General features: G+C 38.8%; 1 protein-coding gene across 2 annotated transcripts; it reads right to left on the bottom strand.

Annotated features, from left to right (window-relative positions):
* Positions 1-4,699: 4,699 nt before the first annotated feature.
* On the bottom strand, positions 4,700-8,861 carry LOC149933241 (transmembrane protease serine 3-like). Of its 2 annotated transcripts, none has more exons than XM_090156711.1 (7): positions 8,649-8,861; positions 6,720-6,808; positions 6,229-6,317; positions 5,593-5,888; positions 5,365-5,519; positions 5,188-5,290; positions 4,700-4,935 (listed from the first exon to the last, which is right to left on the bottom strand). In XM_090156711.1, exons 1-7 carry the CDS (start codon positions 8,722-8,724, stop codon positions 4,874-4,876), a joined length of 870 nt encoding a protein of 289 aa, XP_090012837.1. In that variant the 5' UTR covers positions 8,725-8,861; the 3' UTR covers positions 4,700-4,873. The 2 variants fall into 2 exon arrangements, with proteins under 2 accessions (XP_090012837.1, XP_090012838.1); XM_090156712.1 differs by lacking the exon at positions 8,649-8,861 and adding an exon at positions 8,488-8,611.
* Between the last annotated feature and the right edge of the window lie 8,379 nt (positions 8,862-17,240).

The raw sequence follows: 17,240 nt of genomic DNA, 5'->3' as shown, positions 1-17,240 counted from the left end.
TTGACTTCTTGGTTGAAAAATTCAGTACACTAGCAACCCACTACGGGATCACACCGAACCGCAGGGCACGCCGGAAAAGACATAACTAGTTGCTAAATATTTGATTGACTTTCGAGGCTCCCGTCCTTTGATTGTGTCTTAAACCTACTTCAAAAGTGGCAGCGATCTCGTGGGGGGTCCGAGGCTCGAGCTCCCACAGAAATACAATGAAGATAAATAGCAATCAGAAAACAATTCTAATATCACTGTTCGAATTCAGTCTTTTTACAGAAATTATTTTGTTATTGAAGATACAGGTAACATTAGGATTAAACACAATTATCTAGATTGGCTAAAATTATTTCGTAATGCATATGGCCAAGAAAGGCTTAATAATCTAGCCTTGATCCATGTACAATGTTATTTTTCTGAAATTTTGTATTTCTATGAATTCATTGACGTATGAGGTATTAGAAATTTAGTTTTAAGTATTTAGAGCTGAACATTTTCTTGCTAAAGTTTTAAGTATATATTTATTTGATTTAAAAATAATGGCCTAGGCCCCCCACAGGAATTTTTTCCGATCGCCGCCGCTGCACTTCAGTATACGTTTGAAGTCAGTGTGTCAGAATTTATAGCCCGGTGTACCTAGTAACAAAGACTATACCACCGGAGGCCTATCATCATAGTGCCTTACGCCAGCGTCCCCCTAGCCTGGACAGGTGACAAATCCAGCATGGGTAGCAGAGCCCTACTACTGATGGTCGCACCTTTGACGCAAGCCACTCAACCCAGCAGAAGGTGCAGCAATGGGTGGACCAATCCCCACTTCGCACACAGCAGTGGGATTTAGAATGGATGCTATAGCAAGTCCAGCCGACACCCTACCTACGTAGGTAAGGACCCGAACCCTTTGGAGAGAGCTCCTAAAGGGGAACGACGAGCACACAGCAGCCCAAGTAACCCGGCACAGCTGGCACCGGAGATCCCGGTGGGCCCCAAAAGGCCAGGAAACAGGACCGCCGTGCCCGCATATGGAGGCCCGCCGCCCCACAGCAGGCTACCCAATCCGTCGAGGCGGCCAGTTTGCCTGGACCCTCTCCGTTAGCCTGAACCGAAGTTCAGTATCCAGCCCAAACCTGACCGAAGTCGGAGGTGGAGATAGGACCATTTGATCAGAGCTAACATCTCCCAGTGCGCCACCGCCCTTACGGGTTACAAGAGCCGGACACCGACTCCCCGGTAAAGCCACCAGTTATTGCACACTCTAACCCATTTAGGGCCAGCGTTTGAAGTCAAGTGAGACCCAGGCAATATCACTCGTTTTTACACACACTCCTTGGGGATTTGTGTGTATTACGATCACCTACTGTGTAGCCACCGCCGCCGCCGCCGCCGCCGCCGCCGCCGCCGCCGCCGCCACCGCCGCCGTACACACGATTGCTCGCGGTACGTTAGTGGTACAAAGGTGATTGATATCTCAATCGGTAGGCACTATTATAGCCTCGACGGGATTTTCGTAATTTTTGGGATCGGGGCCCCGGAAGTGGGGTATTGGCCCATTTAAGTGATTTTTGCCGATTTTCGTCTTAAAATGTACGTACTTTTTAAAATTAAGAGTGAATTGTTTGAATATTATATTTTTAGTTATTACTGATCATTACTGAACTACGATTTCTGTTGCATTAAGAAATTTTAATTTTAAGTGAGATTTTTGGCCAATTCGCGGAACCCCACAACCCGCATACGCACTATTGTCATATTTGAATTTCGTGCCAATTGATACAGGCGTAGAGCTCGTCGTTTGGATACGAAATATCCGTTTTATTTGTCATAGCCGAAAATTATCCGAATAAAAACTTAAATTAATTCGTTTTATAACCGCGAATAATATACATAAATAATTACTAACCGAAATTTTTATTAATCATTATTTTTGCGGTAAATTTATCTGTTCCGCCGAGCTCTATAAAGGCGCCATCTAACTCGTTCGCGTTTCGCTACTTTTTTTTCCAAAACCAGGTAACTCGAAAAATTTGATTTGTCTAAAAATTAATTAAATTATGGTGTTCACGTTTCGCTACCTTATTTCCAAAACCAGGTAACTCGGAAAAATTCGTTTTCGATTAGATTGCTCTTGGGTTTAAAAGTTAATGTACAAAATGATTGGAAATTTGTTCAAATATAAATTTAATTTTTGAAATAAAGTTAATACATCGGGGGGATTGTGTACTTAAATGTCCAGGACATCTTGTTTTCTTTATCACATCACGTGGTCACTGAAATCATTAACCTTAAAATGTGACCAGGTTTCCGCAAAATCAGTTGAAACCATCCAACCACCACTACAGCATTTAATGCTGATGTGACATCTATCGAGAATATTCCATATTAATCACATCTTTAGTTTGTCTTGTATTGTTTTTGGCGTTGGAACTGTCGTATCGAAATACTAGGCTGCATACCCAACTTGTTTAACCTTGACTTTATTGATGGGTACAATGGTGAAACAGATGTTATTTGAACAGTGTTGCCTTGCAATAATCGTACAATTTAATTTATTTCACATTTCTAGATGCTGTTTTCTTGTCATTGGCTACCAATGACCATTCAAAAACAATATTTGGATCCAAATTTGCGTTATCGATTTTAAAAGGAAAGCCACATGCTTCAACCAGAAATGTTAATTTTTTAGAGATAAAATATTTAAAAGTAGTTGTAATTAATTTTTAACGTTTGGCTTTCTTCAGAGAGTCAGCAGTGTTCTTATAAATGCAGTTTTTTTCCTACTTAATAAAATAGACCGATATTGGGAAAAGCTTGGCACTTTCCCCTTAAATGTAATAGTGCCCGTCTCACCACTGTCCCTGTATGAGCTTCCAAAATTCTCCGCTTGGGGTCCGTAGAAAAAAGGCCCATCTCGTAGCTTTCCTTATTTTCCTCCTTGTTTCAACTTACTTTTTCGTAAATTTACAAAAAGGATTAGTAACTTCAGAAGTATATAATTAACATTTTTGGGTAGAAGTGTCTAACTAATTGTTGAAATCAACAATCCACTAAATAATTTCCGAATAAAAGTTATAACGTGTTATTTAAGTAAATAACGTGATATTTCTAGTCGTTTCAGGTATCATTTATCACGTCTGCCAAAAGAGTTTGAGATATCAAGTGCCCAATTCTATGGGCCTCCGATTCACAGTGTTACAGAGACCAAAAATTTTGGAATATATTCCACGGAAGATAATGACGAAATATTTTTCCATTTTAGATTTCAGTACATTGTATGATTTACTATAAAACAAGAGCTGAAGTACCCCTGGTGGCGGAACTAGCTTCAGTCCGTGAAGGAATATAAAAAAAAAACATATTAATCATTTGGACATTTTCAGCTTCTTAGCTATATTCACACTCTCTGCACAGAGGAAATAAGAGTGAAAAAACTAATTTTCAACCATGTTCAGATCAGGGTATTTCTCAAAAACGCGACAGAGTCCTCTGGAAATTTTATCATTATCTTCAAGAACACTGCAGCGAATTTCTATTTCATTTACTGAAATTTGTTTATCTATGCGAAAATTCCAAATAAAAGTACTTATATAAAACTAAAATCTTAGTAAAATAATATTGGAAATTATGAAAGAACTATAATAGTGTGGAACACCCTGATTTAGTTAGAAACCTTCCAAGATATAGGTAGAAAATTTAAATTTAATAACGGATATTGTTTTAAGTTGGTCCTCGGTTCCGTGTTATATAATAACGAATCACAAATTAAATTAATTCCAAAAAGTTTTTTTTTGATAATTTTTTTAAACTGTAAATCTTTTTGACTCGAATATATCCCTCAAGATGACAGAGAAAACACCATAGTATCCCACAAAAATATCTCCATATTAATCTAAGATTAGAAGTTCGTTCGGATCTTCAAAATTTAATATTTTCGAAAAATCTACTTTTGTAACAGTATATGAAATTAAAATTTGATTCTATAAGAATAATGTTTAAAGTAATGAAGTTCTGCTATTTAGTATAGCTCAAATTTAATTTTGTTTTAAATTTATTTTACCTTTTCTAGCCAAAATAGTGCTAATTCATTTAAAAAGAGCTTTGAGAATTTGCGCGAAGATCAACAAATTTTAGTAAATGGAATCAAAATTAGGGGCAGTGTTCATGAAATTTAAACGTGGCCGAAATAGTTTTTCCACTCATATTTAGTCTGTGCAGAGAGTTTGAATATACCTAAGAAGCTGAAAATGTCCGAATTGACTAATCTGATGGTGTACTATCCATTACCGTGGGCGGTTTTTGATATTCCTCCACTTAAGCTAGTTCCGCCACCAGGGGCCGCAGTGCTTCCGTTCTGGTTTTATAGTAACTCGTACAGTGTACTGAGCCATTATATGAAAAAAAAATCCACATTATCTTTCATGGAATTTATTCCAAAATTTGCGGTCTCTGGAACACTGTGATTGCACAAATAGATATTGCAAAAGCCATTTCATGATATTTCCATACGAAATCGAAGTGACCATTTTATTGGTCAACTATTGGCAAAATAGATATCGCTAACCATGCCGTATAAAAAGAGTCGTCTAACGGTTTATTTTTCGTCAAAAGGACGCATTTCAGACTGTCCCATTTATTTCTGCAGCATGTGAAACTAATGCAAATCAAAGGCGACAATAGCACGAGCCTACTAATTAAAAATCATGACACCAAATATCGTTTACAATCGTTTATTACCGACAATATATACAGGCATTACACCACAATAACGCGGCTTATAAATAAAATTTCATTTAAATAAATAGATTCTGGTATAGACAGTCTCAAAGTCAGATGATAAACTAAATACCCGTCTTTAAAAACCCTAAGGACATCACGTCAATTTATATTAAGTACTTTCGGTGTGTTCTCTAATCCATGTCAAATACGAAGACACGCGAGTGTATAAACCTGTAACGGAAATGAAGGTTACCTTCGGCCAACTCGTTGTAACCGGCTCTGATAAATCGGTTGACAGTAATGATAAGCTTATCTGATTAACGGTAAGCTTGTCGAATAGAGCCTAATTCGCGTACAACATCGACGGATTTCAAATTGGGCGAAACGCGCTAGGCCTCTAGTGTTCCGTAATTTAGGTAAAACTACAAAGAGAACTAACAAAGGGAAACTGTACGAAAGGGTTAGGATGAAAAATCGACAAACCAGGTAGTAATTCTCTGGCGCATCCTATCCCGGCTGACACCACGCCTATTTGCACGAACTTATCCTTCGAGTCCTTCAACATTAACGGACCACCGGAGTCACCCTAAAATTAATATTAACGACCATTAAATATTACATCAATTATCAAAGTGCAAAATTAAAACCTGAAGTACTTACTTGGCACGAATCCTTCTTTCCTTCTTTGAACCCGGCGCACATTTGTGATCCTTGGAAAGTGACCCTCTTTCCGGCCGCTTTGTACCATTCTTGGCATTCCCTAGTCTCTACAATAGGAACCTTAATCTTTTGTAGAATGTTTGATCGTTTTCCCCCTACAAAGAAAACCTTCTCAATCAACGTTGTCTTAAGGCTACTTGGTTTACAAAATTTAGTTCTCGACGTTACCATTTTTAAGTTCAGCTGTCCATCCCCAACCGGAAACGATAGCTTCCTTTCCTTGATAGCTTATGTCCGGCTGTTTTTTGTTCTCTACTGGTAAACAAATCGTTTGAATGAACTCCGTAAAATTGACGGGCTCCTTCAGCTTAACGAGAGAGATATCGTTAAAGTATCTAACGGGGTTGGAGTAGTTCGGATGAATGATTATTTTCTCCACCGTGATGTCGACTGGAGAGTGTCCGGCTTCTTGCTGCGTCAGTGAAAATTCGCCCATTCGCGCTTTGAAAAACTGTGGAGGGTACCTGCGGAGAAAATATTTACTTAGAACACCGGCCAAAGTGTCAGCGCTCTCCCCGTCGGCTTTGCGAGCCACTATATTAAAATGGACTTTCGCTATATAGTTGTGACCTTTTCTCCAGGGATAGTAGTAATGTAAATATTGGTGAACCCTATTGACCACTCGCCATTTACTTTCCGCGACTCGAATCCAGAATGAAGCCCCCGGGGATGGTCAGGGGTGCTATTTTTTTTCAGAGGTGTGAAATGTTAATCGAATTACGAAAGGAGTGAAAAATTTCGCCAGTTCAATCACCTCTGGGTTCGTGGTTGAGAAAAGCTAATTTAATTATAAGTAGACGATACCTTTGAACGCAGTGCGCTGCAGTGAGCAGCCATTGGTCAGAAATCAACGAAGCCCCGCAGAAATGCGTTCCTTGAAGCATCAAAGAAACCTGATGTATAAAAGAAAGTAAACGGTACATGATACGACTTCAAATACAGCGCAATAATAGTACGAAGGGTCTGGGAGAGAACTAGAAGCGTGGTGTAATAACCGATATTTTCAATTCAATGATGGCCGGTAGATGTCACGAAATTATCTTTCGACTGGCTGATAAATTTGTTATTTTTAAAGCGGCGCCGAATTCATAGTATTTTCTGGTGCGAAAATTGACGCGTAGTTCTTTATATCGATCTCAGAGCGCAGTCGGATCGCTTTAGCCTCGTAATTCTCATTAGAATTGGATCTCGAAATGTCATCCGAGAACGTTCCAGGATGATAAAAGGAAAACGCCGCGAGTTTCCAGAGAAAAACGAAAAAGTTGGAATAAACAAAATATTTTTCAGGGCTTTACCATCCAAGGAAATTCTCCGTCATAAGCATCATCGCCTCCAACGATTCGTCCTGCCCTGATAAGCTGTCGGCCGCAGGTGGGTGGTACCGCTATAAAAAAGGGCACAAAGGACAAGGAAAACACAAGGTAAGTAAAAAAGGAAAGCTGAAAGTCCGGGCTTATAACAAAAGAAAGTTAATTAACCAAAACGCCGCTTAAGGCTTACGGCTGGAGTGGAAACTTGCCAGAATTTCCTAAAAAGGCTACCGGTGTAAGCTTCTACAAGTTCTTAACGCTGACCGGGAAGCGATAGCTAAGCGAGGTAAGAAATTTCTTCGAAGACTCTTTAACGAACGGCAAAAGGTGGTCGCGAATATTTTTCCAGCCGCAGCGTGGTAGCGACTAAAGTCCGTATTAATTAAGGAAGAAGATCCTGCCTTCTTTAAAAAGAAAGCGGCCGTTGTCCAAATTGCTTCTCCGCGAAGTAAATTTGATGAAGCGTCATTAAGGAAGTTCAAAAGCCCGCTAATTGTGGCATCAAATAATCAATGGCAGTGTATTAGAAAAGCTTCTGTCGATAGCGCCCGGCCAGAAGGCGCTGGCTTCCTGGACCCTTCATCCATCTCATTCGTTTTAAAAACCGAAACCCGCGACACGCCTTGTCGCCTTCTGAACTCTCAGCTATGGCCGAGGTCCTCGTGTGTCCGGCTTTGGGGTGCTTTGACGTTTAGGGGAAATACGACACAAGAAGAGTGGATTGACTAATTTGTAGAACTGTCCGAGCTGCTGAATTTAGATGAACTATTTTGACGAATAACTAATTTTCTAAAACCATTTTTTTTGGAAAGTTAATATTATAATAGTCTGAACGGATGTCTGCCGTTTCAGAAAATTTATCAGTTGAGATATTCTTAATTTTACAAAATTATAGTGTTGTAAGTCGGAAAATTTTACATATTTCTCCGACAAAAATAAAAGTTTTAATTCCATGATTACTTGATTAGTCTAATATATTGTTTGCAAATTGAAATAAAACGGCATTTTCGCCTAATTTTTCGAGTCTAAAAGTAAAACTAAACCTCTAGAACTGATGAACAATGTAACCATTATTAATGTTTTGTAGTATGTTTACTGATATTAGACATTTTATATCGATAAAAAGTTAAAATCATTAAAGACCCTGAGAAGTAATTTAAGTTCCAATTATTTTATTTTTCCGATTTGCGCAAAATTTGCCGCATTTTATTTTTCCGGAAAATTAACAACACTACAAAATTATAATAAAAGTAAAAACGATTTTTTTAAAACCGGAAAATATTTCAAACGGTCATAACACTAACGTTAAAAATTACAGTTCAGTATTTTAGCTAAACTAATCAAAATTAAGACAGCTCAAATGTTCGACGGTCAGGTAAAGAAAGAATTCCAAAAATTCTGTCAAAAAGATTTAGACTGTTGGTTTTTAAGATCAGCTGTTCAGCAATTTAGCCAATATATTAGAAGGGGAGTCTTATGGACAAATGTTTAAAAGTCAAATAATAAGTTATTTTTTATTTTTAACCCAATAAAGATGTCTAATTTTTTAAATAATTTTTCGCCAACATTTATAATTATTTGGAGGATTGTCGTCATACGGAAACAGTACCATTTGACAGTTTGTATAATTATTTTAATGAAAAATGAAGTCCGTGGTACGTTTCAAAATTTGATACAACAAATTTAATCCAAGAAATGTCATATTTAACGGTAAAATTTATCGCGTATGATTTAAATTATTAGTCGAATCTACATTCGTATATTCACTCTACTGTCAAACGTTTTAAACAACAGTTCCAAGTCTTTATTTCGAAATGCAAACGACGTTAACCCGAGACAATTAAACCTTGAATAGGAAATTTAAGCGAACCCTCGTCATTAGAGACAATGAATAGGCATTAGCTGTCTACTTACCAGCCCCGTTGACGGAAATAGCTACGTTAATAACGTACGCGGCGACGGAAAATAGCGAAAATACGACGGCTCGCATTGGAATCCTTTCGAGTCGCGGTGTCGTCCGCGATAATTTTAACAATCAAACAACGCTGCAGCGGCACGACTAAAACGCTCTCGAAATCTAAAGTCTATTTTTTAAAATAAATCGAGAGATAAGGGAAAAACGAAACGCACTCAGTTTCGTGGCTTAATTTTTTAACGAGGAAACTTCGAAACGAGACGAAAGTGGCAAATTCAGTTTGAAAGGCGGCGAATTTGTAAAGACCCCGAATGTCCGAAAACTTTCTCTTAAAATACTCCAAAGTGAATCTTCCGGCGGCGGCGGCGGCGTCGCCTAATGAATAATTGGGCGAGGGATGGATTCGCGCGAAGAGGGAGGATACGACCTACTGACCCGCTTATAAAAAGCTCTCCGGAGTTAAAAAGGAAATGTCGAAAGTGAGAGCCGAAGTGAAAATTGATTGACTGATCAGTATTCAAAGTCCGTTTTCAGGGCCCTCCTTTCCAGTTCGCTACCTGACACTGTAGCGCGTTTGCCGGGACCCACCCCGCCCCTATACACGGAGTAGCGTCACTCGGAGGGCTGCTGAATCCGACAATCTGCTCGAGTCAAAAATGGCGGATGGCATCTGACATCTTTCTAATCTGTTTCCGCCTAACGTATGGCCCTCGAAAAACATTCTCGTCTCACCCTCCCTCGATCTCTGTCGCGTTCGACGCTCGAAGATAGCCAGTCATCAAACTTCAATTATCGCGCGTTTTTCAAGTAGTCATCGCGCAAATTCAATCGAATTTTTTAAACTACGCCGAAAAACGTACACTTTCGTCAGTAATAACGAGAATCGTATTAAATATCGACGCAATAATAAATGAAATACACGAAATTTGTATTTTTCCATTCCGATAAGTCGCTTTATCTGATTGCCATATGTAGGGTTACTGTCATTCGATTTAATTTTGCGAAATTGGCTCAAGCGCGGCCCTCGCAGAGTGCCCTTGTAATCCTTTTCGCGATTGAAATAGCGCCGAATTTTACGAACCTTTTAAGTAAACACCTAATACGAAATAAATACACGAGGCTTTGGCGTAAACAAGCGGTTTTTTCCGGATTTCGACAAGGGATCGTCCTATAAAGTACAGCGTTACTCTCGGGGAAGTTTAACCTCCCAGGCGGGAAAAACGCGATGTTAAAAAATGCAACTGTTTCAATAGCGACTAATAAAAATAATCGATTTTACAATTTTCCCGCTCAACAAATCGTTAGAGAATTATAGTAAGTTTCTCTTTTTCTAGCAGCGTGTAATTTAAATTGACTTGTATATTGAAATCGTTACAAGAACGGAGCTTTACGGTAAACCAGGGTATACGAAAACCAAGTTTTACGCTTAGAGCCTTGCATCTAGTAGTGGATGTGTTTTTGCTACTCCTAGTGTTCACACATGTTTATCTTTTCGTCGTCTGTCCTGGTTTAGTCTAAAACGTGTTGACATTAAATTGGAACCGTACTCGTTTTTTTCAGCCGTTGTACAGAAAGCACGCTTAAAGAATTTTAAAGAATTTTTCTAACGATGTTCAAACTTCCACAACGCTTTGCTTAATCTCTTAAACAGTCTTATCCACGATCGAAAATGATCATCGAGAACGCTTTCGTCAAATCACCAATTATCCTGGTGTTCGAGCTTTAGATGCTTAAAATTTAAGTCACGTATACCATCCTTCTTTAAATATTTTATCTTTTATGTAAGGTACGAATTTACTGTTTGGACAATAGCAAAAGGAGTTCGTTTTATGTCCAAAAAACCGGTTACTGCAAGAAGCGGCGGAGACCTGGAGATCACATAAAAATCTTACAGTAGAGACCAGAGACCAAATATTCTAGTGGAGACCAAATATTAAATCTTCTAGTTAAGACTGAATTTTGAAAATTAATAAACATGCGAATTTTAGCTGCCTTTTTCCGTCTTAAACCGTACATGTGTGTCTGACCTCCAAGACCGGAGACAGGATCTACCAAGCGGAAACCGGGAAAATGGAGACCAAATCTTTGAAGTGGATACTGGAGGTTTGAGACTGGAAACCAAAATTATTTTTTAAAGGGAATATAACCTCAGGTGTTTGGTGTGGAACACCAAAGTTTGCAGATCTGGGCGCTCTTGCCTTTGGCTTTAAAAATGTTTGGCGCCACTGTACAGAGTAATTTTAAAAGTTGAAAGGGTCTTCCATAAAGATTGCTTTGCCAAGCTACAAAGGATTAGTCGCCTTCTGCCGTAGTGTTGTCCGAACATTGGTTTTGCTTTCATCCTTAATGTACCCTGCTATCCCCATATCATTTACTCTAATTAATATGGCGCAGCGTATACTTTATTTAGACGTTAAACGTTTCTGCAGGAAATACTAAACAATACTTAGAACAAAACCTCCAACACTCTCAGACGTCTACGTTAGTAAGTTTTGAAGCGATGCTAAAACTGTCATACTGTCCCTTTGTCTTATTTTTCAATATTTTTACTTCACGTTTTAAATCTTTTTCTTGCTTAGAATAATATTCTGAAACTATATCATTTAATTCTGGAAATAACAACCTGATATTAGTTGAAGGTATAGTAAGACTAAATGCCATGTTTATCAAATTAGTCATGAATTTTCCGGTATACGTACTATTTTAGTTATATAGTTATTTTAAAGCGTACAACGCAGTTTCCTTTGTAAAAATATGGAAATATTTCAAACGTTACATTTCGTTAATAAACCCCTTCTTACATTGTTAGTAATGCTTTTTTCGATCTTCATCTAAGCGCGTTAGGTAATACCATAAGTCTATAATATTATACCTTAAGTTTGTCACTTTGGGGAATATTTTACTGAGATCTAGTAACCAAGTGACGTCATCACAAGACGCTGTCAAAGGCTACATGTGTTGCAGGAGCGAACGGACCCAAAACGGCGACGAAGCCCGTAACGCAGTCTGTCTCGTGACTAGCTCTCAGTAAAACTTTTGCATGTGAAGAATAGGAAATGCCACACTTATGTAACAATATTATATACACTTATGGTAATACTTTAAAATTGATTTCTGAAGCTCAAAATGTAGACAGGTGCTGCTGAACTTCAGTAAACAAGACATTTTAATTTACCGCGCAGCTCATTGTATGTGAAACGATAGTTCGACCTACACTCTTATTTAAATTTGAAGAGGTGTTAGCTAATAATATCCTGACGTTTCTCCTTTCGCCGATGTTGTCTCAACTTCACAACGTAAATATAGAATTGAGAGTGAAAAGAATGAATATTTAAATTCCCCGTTATCAGCTCCCGGGGGAGCTTTCCTTTTTAGGGGAATCGTCTAGCTTATTCATTCATTCATTACGGAACTTCACGTCGGAATCAGTTAACGTTATCATTAAAATGGCCGGCCTTCCGAGTGGATGCCGACAAAAAGAGAAATTTATACTTTCATAAGCCCTATATACGCGATTGTGGGAATAATAGCGAGGTTAAGCTCCCTCGACGAAACGTCTGTAAAGTACCGTGGGTGCATTGAAGTTCCCTTCGCGACGTATCCGTTGTTTCGTCGCGGCGGCCGCGGCTGAAATCCCGTTAATTGCTATTCGGATCAGAGTCAGATGGCAATTATGATAACATTCGTCATTTTTACTAGCACCGATTTTATTTAATTTTACACCCAGTATCGGTAAACATTCCTGATTCATTTCCTTTCATTCGGCGAAGAGACGGGCCCCCCAGAGCCGCGATCCTGGATTCCAAAAAGTGTTTTAAACCTTGGCCGCTTTACGTCTCTTTCGCGCATTCTATGTCAAGAACAAAAGGTGAAATATCCTTCCTTCGAAACATTCTATCTAGCCTTTATATTTATTTAAACATTTCTGTAAAGCTATTCGAAACGTAGCTCAACATTGCATTGGGTAAATATAACCGTTATCTATGATTGAGCTCGCGACTTCAAAATGGTCGCTCTAAATTGTAACGCGATTTATACAAATTCGTGTCGAGGCAATACGACATTTGGAAACAAAAATGGAACCCCTTATAGGTTTCTTAGTTTAGTTTGGTAATTTTGATTACCTTTCTGGGTATGGACCTGGGCTACAATTCAACACTATAAACAGGGGCGTATTAATCAGTAGGTAGAGTAAGCACGTGCCTAGGGCGCCATTTTTATAGAGGTGCCCAAACTCTGATAAAGTCCCACGGCCGAAGTACTTGGCTTGCCCCTACTTTTAGATGACAATGCTCAGGGGTCAGGGTTGGCAAAAACCCGGAAAAAACAGGTTTTTACCGGGACATGTGGGAAAAACTGGTAAAAACCGGAAAAATGGAAAACACTCTTTTCATGCTAAATTAATCATTGATATATCTATTAAGTGCCTAATTTGGTCATTGCGAATAGGAGAGATGAAAAAAAGGCCAGAAGAAGAGTGAATAGAATAGAAGAATATACTGCTTTTATTATTTATTTTTTATTGAATTTTGCCACTAGAGGTGGAAAAAACCATGGAAGTACGATTTTCCACAGGAAAAAAAATAGGTGGAAAAAACCGAGGAAATATCTAGTTTTTCCACCCTTGGAAAAATTGTGCCAACCCTGGCAGGGGTGGAAAATATTTCTGTGCCTAAATGCGCCGAAAGGGTTAATCCGCCCCTAAGTATAAACTGTAGTACTCCAAGAGAGCATACGCCTGATTCAATTTCATTCAATAATAATTAATAATATTAATTATTTAATTTATTCATTTTCAAATTGATGTGAACCTTTAAACCACCAGTCAAGAGATCCTAAGGTCTTAATCAGCCCTCATCATTAAAATAAAACATACAAATATGCGTTTTAAGTTTATTTCGGTCAGTTCTTATTCATAGTAAAATAGTAATTTTGATATAGTGCTGCCTGCTTGAAGGTTACTAGAGACGACCGCTTATAAACTTCTATAGCTTTAAAGTTCTCAAAGCAAAGCGCTTCGGTATTTCACCTCTGACCCGAGAGGGGATCAACGACTCGGTTTAATCTGACGCGTTCCTGATATACCTTGTTGAAATACATCATTTAAACGAGATTTCGGTCTAAGAGTAGACGGTATCCTAAACCACGCGGCGAGGGCGTATCACGTTACTAAAACAGGGTTACGGATCTTATAGGTTAATGGCTATCATATAAGACTTAATTACGGAGTGAAATTAATATACGTAATAATCTAAGTGGAATCTAAAACGAGTATGCCGCGGAAATTAATCCTGACTTTACATACAGGGTGTTTCAAAAGGTTATGCAAAAATATTAAGGAATTGTAGGGGGTGAGTTGAGAAGTATGCCGATTTTTTCCCCATTTTCCTATGATGACTGATGAGTGAAAAGAGCGCCAAAGAGCTTCAAAGTAATAATAATAATAATAATCAGCTAGGCCTAAGTCATCAAGCGACTTTTGAAGTGTGGCCTACTAGCCCCTGGGAGTAGGCTGCAACAAGCGCTAAACCCAACAGCAGGGACTTTAAATGCTGTTTAAGTTTACTTTTTTACGCTGGTTACCTCGATTTGTTTACAAAGTCCTTTTGTACCTATCACACGAACCCAAACCTGAATGTTCGCGTTTCCCAGCTGCTTGGTTTTGCGCTTGTTGTAGCCTTCTTCCAGGGGCTAGTAGGCCACACTTTGAAGCTCTCTGGCGCTCTTTTCACTCATCGTAGGAAAATGGGAAAAAACAGGCATACTTCTCAACTCACCCCCTACAACTCCTTAAAATTTGGGCATAACCTTTTGAAACACGTACCTGTATATGAAGAATTAAAAAGCGAGCGGTTATATTTTTATTCTTATGCGGTCGGAAATAGAGAAGATGGTTAAGAAGGAAGCCAAGAGTTTCAGAGTGTCCGTTGTGGAGCTCCAAGAGCAAATACCGCGACTTTCAATAATTACATTTCTGGCGCTTTTAGCGGCGTGGCGCTTGGGTCGAAAGAAGTTTTCATCCGAACTTTGCTAATCAAATGAAAGGGGTCCGTGCCTCCCCTCCCCCCTCTTCCGCATCTCTGTTCTAGCCGCTGCGAGGGGAGAAAGTGACTAGAGAAAATATTTGAAAGATTTTATCGACGCGCGAAGGAAACACGAAGGCTGGAGAGAAAGTCGCGAGATTAAACAAACGAAAAAAAGACGATGAGGAACTTGTCCCGTGTTAAGAATGGCCAGCTAGCCCCCCCCCCCCCCTTCTCCGGTGAAAGAAAGGGAAGGGTCATCTTACTAACTAGATCGGGAGGGCGTGGTGGGTGAGCGCCTATAAATGAGGAAATCGGGGAAAGACCCGGGGCGAGGGGGAGCGTGCCACCACCTGTTTCTTCTTGTTGGATGAAATATTCATAAAGAACTACTTTGCATAGAGGATCGATACAGGATATTCTTTCAAGAAGGGGGACCATCTCACGCTACAGTGTGCGCACCCTGCCAGCACCGGGAGAGAGGGGAGAAGTAATATTATTATTAGAAAAAATAAAATGATAGCGATTATTTCCGGGTTTTGGGGACCATTTAAAACTTCCATTATCGGAGTCGAAATTTATTTTCTACCATCAACGTTTTAAAATTCGCCAATCGTAATTATTGTAACGACTCTATATTGAGGAGCGCGTACTATATCTTCCATTTATTTTTAATTTTTCAAGGTTCGCGATTCGGGAATATATATAAAATATTAACGAGACTCGAATATAAATATTTAAACTTTGCAGCTGACTGCGCTGATAGAGGGTACTTTTCAAAGCGAGTTAAATAATTCAAAATTTCACGCCGAACCATCATTATGGAAATGCCGAACGTATAGCGACACGAACGTCCGATTTAAAGAATTAATATTTACGGTAGCCAAACTGGCTATTGGTAAAACCCAATTTAAGTTCACGACATCGGGCGAACATCAATATAAAGAATATTTCTGATTTCGGCTGAGCTTATTATATTCGCGCGAGCCTTAGGTACCTTAGAAACCGGGAGTAAGAAAAAGGTTGAATCTTTTCGAGTCTACCGTGTACGGAAGAAACTAGCAATTGAACTAAAACTGGTCCTAAAAAATAAAGAAGCCGGCCCTTAGGCCCAGGCTATATCTGGGTTCGCCGGGAGAAACTCCTGGATGTCGGCTCCATCTAAGAAAACCATTTATCAAGGAAGATTCTTTAGAGCGTTCTTCAGAATGAACAGAAGAGAGAGAGAGAGAGGGTAAAAAACTTTTCTTTTCCTCGGTACCTTCTTCTACTCGCGCTGGTACTTTTTCCGTAGGTACTCTAGCTATTTTAATTTAATCAGCTCGGTAGGGTTTCTGTTCTTTTAGCATCGCGCCAATGCCGGCGAACATACATTAGAATATTAAGCCGAAGTTCTTCGCCCAAAATACAAGAACGTTTCTATACACTATATAAACCCCTTCTATATGCAAAAAGATCGGCGGTAACCCCCATCCGACCAACAAAAAAACTTGATAAATGATATACTGTCTAGTGGGTATATACTGTTATTTTGAAAATCTTCACATTGGCCCGTTTTCACTTTTTTTTCCATAAGCGGAGGTGTGCCTATTTCATATTCCGAGAGTGTAATAAGACTTTTAGGAATTGAAGATTAGAAGGTTTTTTTTTATAGGTCGTTCCTTTTTTTGCGGCTTCTATACATCCTTTAACGAAAGTCGGAAAAGGAAATTATACCCATATATCGATACATATGGATATATATATATATATATACCTTTGTGGTAATAAATCTTCGTGCTTTCGCGAATACCACCTCGCATTGATAGCTAACGGAAATTAAGGTTTTATGTAAAAACGGTCGCTTTCATTATTTATAATGAATAGGACGCGTTCTCGATATTAAAAATAGTCATTTGTTTCGGGAATAATTTTCACGCTATCGCTTTTATATGCCGGCTGCGTTTCAGGGACAACCCTGTGACTCAATTAAGCGGCGGGTCCGGACCAATAGGTCCATCGGTGACCCTAATACGTTTGAATCGCGAGTACCTTCGTTAAATTTAATACCCCTGTTTAATTTTGAAATAAGCGGCCGCAAATAAGAAAACGCCGGGTATTTGCTCTGTCTGCCTCGTAATATCCGACTGATAAAAAAGTCAACTGACCAGTTAATGTCGTGTCTGCAGATCTTCGAGGTACCCACTATCGATTTCAGACACCGTTGCTATTGGAAACAGCGTACGAAACGCTATCTCCCGGTGACTTTATATTACCTAGTTACAGCCATTTAAATTTCGATAAAATAGAATTATGTAGTATTTAAAATATCTAAAAGAATATGTTTCTACCAAGGATACATTGTACTATTGAGAAAAATAGCTATAAACAAGAATGTGTCGAGATGTCGCTTTTTCCCATGGTCATTGAGAGATTGATATATCGATTCTGACGTTTCGGAACAAAATTTAAATAATTTTTAACGTAGTATTTTCACGGCCACGTCACATGACGTGTTTAGCTTAAAACGTCGACATTCTTTATTTGGAGACTTTTAAAATACTTAATATGTTTATTTTTCACCTTCAT

The sequence above is a fragment of the Leiobunum rupestre genome, chromosome 8 (genome assembly GCF_980474605.1).
Source record: "Leiobunum rupestre chromosome 8, qqLeiRupe1.1.hap1, whole genome shotgun sequence".
In the NCBI taxonomy this organism is placed as follows: domain Eukaryota; kingdom Metazoa; phylum Arthropoda; class Arachnida; order Opiliones; family Sclerosomatidae; genus Leiobunum; species Leiobunum rupestre.
This window is presented reverse-complemented; position numbering and strand designations above follow the sequence as displayed.

Coding starts and splice junctions, on each gene's coding strand:
- LOC149933241 (XM_090156711.1), bottom strand. CDS start 8,724: ATGCGAGCCGTCGTATTTTCGCTATTTTCCGTCGCCGCGTACGTTATT. Junction 6,809..8,648: donor TATTTCCGTCAACGGGGCTG/GTAAGTAGACAG, acceptor CCTTTTTTATAG/CGGTACCACCCACCTGCGGC. Junction 5,520..5,592: donor GACAGCTGAACTTAAAAATG/GTAACGTCGAGA, acceptor TTTTCTTTGTAG/GGGGAAAACGATCAAACATT.